General features: G+C 47.8%; 1 protein-coding gene across 1 annotated transcript in view; it reads left to right on the forward strand.

Annotated features, from left to right (window-relative positions):
* Window positions 1-6,108, forward strand: part of Tbr1 (T-box brain transcription factor 1) — an 8,289-nt gene extending 2,181 nt beyond the window's left edge. Inside the window, exons 3-6 of the mRNA XM_031370395.1 lie at window positions 226-347; window positions 907-1,065; window positions 2,145-2,206; window positions 5,214-6,108. Coding sequence (XP_031226255.1) covers window positions 226-347; window positions 907-1,065; window positions 2,145-2,206; window positions 5,214-6,069 — 1,199 coding nt within the window. The 3' untranslated portion in view covers window positions 6,070-6,108. The remainder of the gene's footprint in view (window positions 1-225; window positions 348-906; window positions 1,066-2,144; window positions 2,207-5,213) is intronic.
* Window positions 6,109-6,114: the final 6 nt, after the last annotated feature.

Below are 6,114 nucleotides of genomic sequence, written 5' to 3' on the forward strand. Positions count from 1 at the left end.
AGAGAGAGAGAGAGAGAGAGAGAGAGAGAGAGAGATGGTACAGAGTTGGGAATGGATAGTAAAGCTATTATAGTAATTCTCAGTTAAGAGAAGAAAGTATGTCCCCCCCAAAACAGGTAATGGGTTTCATTGTTGAATGAGGTGTGTGTGTGTTTCATGTGCTAAGGAGTTGGGACTGGGCAGTGCCCAGAACAGCATATGTAAACAAGCTATTTCTTTATTAAGGAAACCGGGTCTATATGCATCCAGATTCCCCCAACACTGGGGCTCACTGGATGCGGCAAGAAATCTCTTTTGGAAAATTAAAACTTACCAACAACAAGGGAGCATCAAACAACAATGGGCAGGTCAGTCTCTCTCTCTCTCTCTCTCTCTCTCTCTCTCTCTCTCTCTCTCTCTCTCTCTCTCTCGCTCGCTCTCGCTCTCTGACACACACCCTTCTTTAGTTTACAGCAGCAAGAAACACAGTAGAATTTATTTCTATCAATGAAGACTTCAAAAATCATAATTCCGCCTCCCCAAATTATGTTTAATCCATAAAGTTGTTCTCTTTGCCTCATCTCTGACCTTATTCTGGGATTCACCTTTCCAAATGCAAATGCTGGTTGATTTTGAAAGTAATCAGATTTGTAGGTTGTGAAAAATCTTTGTTCCTCTTCTAAGGAGGACTAGGGGAAAGGGACAGAACACTGGCACTCGGGCTTCGTTTTCTCCAGTGCCCAGAGGATCCTGGCTTCCAAAGGTACCCGGGCCAGTGCGTCCCGGCCACCCGGTCACCAGGAGGCGAGTCCCACAGCCAGTCTGAAACAGCGGCCTCCAGTTGGCTCAGCCAGGCCCAGAGTGAGCCCGGAGGCTGGTGCGAACAGGCGCGCGGTAAAGGCGCTCTCCTTTCTCTCCGCCGGACAGATGGTGGTTTTACAGTCCCTGCACAAGTACCAGCCCCGTCTGCACGTGGTGGAAGTGAATGAGGATGGCACAGAGGACACCAGCCAGCCAGGCCGCGTCCAGACGTTCACTTTTCCGGAGACTCAGTTTATCGCTGTCACAGCCTACCAGAACACCGATGTAAGGAGGCTCGGGGCTGGGCACGGGCGAGTGGTACCTCCATATCCTTTAGTCCTCCATCACTCTGCACAGACTAGCCTGGGCCACAGCTGGTCCTACAGCAAGGTTTAGGGTAAGGGCCCGCTAGGCCCTTCCTTCAGATACCAAGCTAGTGGGAAAGCTCTGCCTGCTTGGAGCTCCCAGCTCCAAGATACCAACGCCCAGCTGCGTTTTGGATACCTATTTCCAGGACCAATGTTTTCCGAGCTTTAGTTTGGTCCTTAAACTAGAATACATTAAAACGTGTGTTTTCTTCTTTTCAAACATGTGGGGGTTTCCTCTCAGGAAACAGGCAGATCTACCCCGGGAATTCTATTAGCAAGCTATGAAATCTAAAATAAAATGTTTCTAAAATCTCAAAACTGGTGGCTATATGAACAGATACTACTGTTCTGAGAGTTCAAAACAGAAAAGAGAGTACATACAGACACATTCGTAGACATGAAATGAGCGACCACCAATAAAGTAAAATTAGGGGACAGGATGGAGTTTTCCTGAATGTGAAACTTTGGACGTATTTGCGAAAGTTGATTTTAGTAGCTGTTGTGACTCTAGAGGTATAAAAGTTCTGTGTTCCTGTGTTTTGTCATGTAAGTGAAAATATCAGAAATAAAATATTTCAAATCAACCTAATCTTAAGATACAGTTTATGGTTTTTGTTTGTTTGCTTGCTTGGGCTGGGGTGTTGAGAATCAGAATTAGTCATTTTAAAAATAAATCTCTGGTTAAACTCTTGAAAATGGTAATGAGTTAAAGTTTTTAAGGGCTTTTTACATGACTGTTTGAATCAACTTATAGCACACAGAAGTGCTAACTGAAATGCTTTTAGATATTATTAATTTAAACCTGGTTCTCATAACGTTCCCAATACTTTAGCACTTTCCTTTCCTGCTAGTCTCTTAAATTTTTGTTAGAGAACTTTGCTATTTAGTGACTCAGTAGGCCCAAGTCCCTGCCAAACGACAGATGATATATTCTCAAACACACACCTTCCTGTGTAGAACATGAGGTCACAATCACTCTTTCTTCTCCTTTTTCAGATTACACAACTAAAAATAGATCATAACCCCTTTGCAAAAGGATTTCGAGATAACTATGACACGTAAGTAGTTTTACATGTTTTATTTTTTCTTAGATAGCTGCTGAATTGGTCATTAGCTTAGGGTGTATTATTGTGTTTAAGGATTTTGAAAGTCAAAATGAGTGAGAAAATTGTTGGAGATTTTCCCTTCCTTATTTTGTTGGTTCCCCCCTCTGGTGACCTCGTGGCTTGGTATTTGTTTGATTTTGGTTAAAAGTTTCCTATACTCATTTGTAGCTTTCTTTCAAATTCCAAAGTTAGTGGTGGACTCTGGTGTTGGCTGGCTGGCTGGGGAAGCTACCCTGGTTCCCCCAGCGCATGCTGTATGTGTGGCTGCAGATGCTCAGCTTAGATTGTCTGTCTGAAACGGGCAATTCTGCCTGAAAGTGCATGTGGCTCTGGCAGTTGTTACAGTCTCCTTGGCATATGTGACTTTTATTTACCCATTTCCAAGTTTTATGTGAAAGCATTTCCTGTGAAGTTTGCTATGGACTGAATAAAAATGTGCATTCACCAGGCAAGTTTGTGAGCAGAACTTAAGTTACAGTCAGTACAGGCTCTGGGCAGCACTGAGATATGGTTGCCTCTTATTTGTAAGCTTCAGAAGAAAAATGTCTTCACTTAATTTTTGCATCTGTGGTTTAATTAAATGTGTTGGTTCCCTTTCCTCAACCCCCTCTTTCCTCAGCCCCCTCCCCCCATCTCTATGTCTTCTTCAGGGCAAAGCTGTCCTCTGGGACAGCAATAGGTGTAAACTGAATGCTTTCTAGATTTGCTCTGGGATTTTCACTCAGGGACCATAGTCCTAAGAGTTTTCAGATAGTGTCACACAGCAAAATGTAAAGTGGGATTGCGCGATTCATCTACTTTTTTTATGATTAGAAAACATAAAGGAAAAATATGCACTTTAATTTTTTGGCTTTGGGATAGAGATAAAGTGTTGAAATCTTTGACTAGGAATAGGTTAAATGTTTGGAGAAAGAGACAAGTAGCCCTTCAGCCTATTCTGAAAATGTCCAACTGAGAAAGGCAGTGATATCTCCTAGCTCTAACTTTCTTGCGTATCCCCCAAAAGCAGTTCAAAAGAACCCACCCTCACGAATATGATTCTCTGGAATAAAACTTTGCCACTCCAGGTCTTAAAATAGGAAGAGAAAGGTGGGCCCAATACAGGGGGAAGAACGTGGCCCAAGAGAGTAGAGATGCTGGAAGAGAATTGTATAGATTTTGAGCTTTTAATTCTGTTAAGAACATCTGTTCATAGCATTTATTTTGCACAAATCAATTTGGTCACCCTAAGTGGTCTGAGACCTGGATGGGCATCTAAACTATCTTTTTTTCAGACTGTTTTTTTCTTTTAACAAATATTGTGGTAAACAGAGAAGATATTTGTACCTTGTTGTTTCCCTTCCTGTATCCCTCCACTTTTTTTTACACTTGAAACTGGATTTAAGTTTCAGGAGAGGATTTTTGGGGGGCACGTGGGGCAGGGGGGGGTGGCTAAACAGAATGCACCTGAGCAGCCATAGCTACCCTCATCTGCCCCTCCTCCTGTGGCTGCCTTCTGTTAAATAAGTCCCTTCCTTTCTTAAATCCACCTAAGTTTCTTATCTGCATAAAAGTAGTTCCTGGATTTTGGGGAATGAGAGAGAGTTGAGTAGATTCAACAATTTCTTTCCTCCATAAGATTGGTAATGTGGGTCTTGTTGGATCAGAGAGCAATGTGGGAGGGCATGAGAGTTCAGGGGATTCTAGAAAGTTGCTTGGCCACACCCTGGGGAGTTTTCTTCCCTTGGGGTTCAGATCTGACAATACTGAGAAACTCTTTTAAATAGTGTTGACTAAAGACGCAAACAGTTATGTGTGAGCTAAATAAAGAGAGAGGTATGTGTGTATATGTGTGAGGAAACACTTATTGTCCAACTTCAATTCAAATGGGATCTCCTAGGCCCATTAATATTTATTTTATCTAAAGTAATCCCCCCAAACACAATCTCTCTTGATGAGTGGGCAAATTTTCCAACTTTCCCTTGCCTCGGTTTCCTCATCAGGAAAGTTGAGTCATACATAGCACCTAAGAAGATTGTTGTGAGCTCTATAAGTCTATCTTCGCTCATGTAAATAATTTCCATCAGTACAGTCAGGCACATCTAAACTCCGTGAGGATTAGCTGTTATTAGAGGTAGGTTGTTTGATGGAGGGTGACTTTCTCCAGAGAGTCTTTCTCTTCCACTTTTTTCTTCTAGTAATGGGCCAAAAGCTGAGTAGAAAAGATGAGAGTAAAGCACATTGCTCTCTAAAGAATTTTATTGATCATGAGTCTTTCTTCCAAGTAGTAGCTTCCAGTTTGCTTGCACTAGCAGAGGTGGGGGTTAAAGGGCTTACATAAGGGAAAGACAAAAAGTACCTTAGAGGATTCCAGCAGCAATCCCCTGGGGCTCTGAAGGCCAGTGGAAGGCAGCCTTTGAGGATATTACTTGGAGATATCGGTCCCCAACCTCCCCAGGCTGAAATTCCATGGGAATTTCTTGAACTACCAGAAAAAGAAAAGGAATCGTTAACAACTCAATGGACCCAGGAGGTCTTAAGTGGGTGGAGAGAGTGGGTCACTTGTTTCAAAATTTCACTCAGGAATTTATCAGCGAGGAAAGGCCCAATGGGCAAATAGCACCTTGGTGCCTGGATAACTCTGCCACAATGGGAGTACAAATGCTGGCTAAGTGGATTTAGGCCTCATCTTGGTGCCGGTGCATTTAGCGGGAATAGGGGACGATGGAAGACCTCCACTCTTCACTTCGCGTCCCGCTCAGGTTCCAGCAGATGAACTTGTGGTATCTTACGCAGTTTAGGCCGGGGGAACTTGGGTGTGTTGACCTTCTGCCATCTGCATCCTGTAATGGCAAGCGCAGCCTTGCCATTACAGCTAGACCGTGTGCGGGTGGGCAAAAACTAGAGGTGGCTTTCCCTCCAGGACCCTCAAGGGACCTCCGCGCCACCCCTCGGTTCTCTCTGTCTCCCTTCCCCCCAGGATCTACACGGGCTGCGACATGGACCGCTTGACCCCGTCGCCCAACGACTCTCCGCGCTCCCAGATCGTGCCCGGCGCCCGCTACGCCATGGCCGGCTCTTTCCTGCAAGACCAGTTCGTGAGCAACTATGCTAAGGCCCGCTTCCACCCGGGCGCCGGCGCTGGCCCCGGGCCGGGTACAGACCGCAGCGTGCCTCACACCAACGGGCTGCTGTCCCCGCAGCAGGCCGAGGACCCGGGCGCGCCATCGCCCCAGCGCTGGTTCGTCACGCCGGCCAACAACCGGCTGGACTTCGCGGCCTCGGCCTACGACACGGCCACGGACTTCGCCGGCAACGCGGCCACGCTGCTGTCGTACGCGGCCGCCGGCGTGAAGGCGCTGCCGCTGCAGGCCGCGGGCTGCACGGGCCGCCCGCTCGGTTACTACGCCGACCCTTCGGGCTGGGGCGCGCGCAGTCCCCCGCAGTACTGCGGCGCCAAGTCGGGCTCCGTGCTCCCCTGCTGGCCCAACAGCGCCGCGGCCGCCGCTCGCATGGCCGGCGCCAACCCCTACCTGGGCGAGGAGGCCGAGGGCCTGGCGGCCGAGCGCTCGCCGCTGGCGCCCGCCGCCGAGGACGCCAAGCCCAAGGACCTGTCCGACTCCAGCTGGATCGAGACGCCCTCCTCCATCAAGTCCATCGACTCGAGCGACTCGGGGATTTACGAGCAGGCCAAGCGGAGGCGGATCTCTCCGGCGGACACGCCGGTGTCAGAGAGCTCGTCCCCGCTCAAGAGCGAGGTGCTGGCCCAGCGGGACTGCGAGAAGAACTGCGCCAAGGACATAGGCGGCTACTATGGATTCTACTCGCACAGCTAGACCCCCGTCAGCCAGCCCGCCTGCTCGCCTGCCCGCCCGCCCGCC

This window comes from Mastomys coucha, unplaced genomic scaffold (assembly GCF_008632895.1).
Source record: "Mastomys coucha isolate ucsf_1 unplaced genomic scaffold, UCSF_Mcou_1 pScaffold15, whole genome shotgun sequence".
Classification (NCBI taxonomy): Eukaryota; Metazoa; Chordata; class Mammalia; order Rodentia; family Muridae; genus Mastomys; species Mastomys coucha.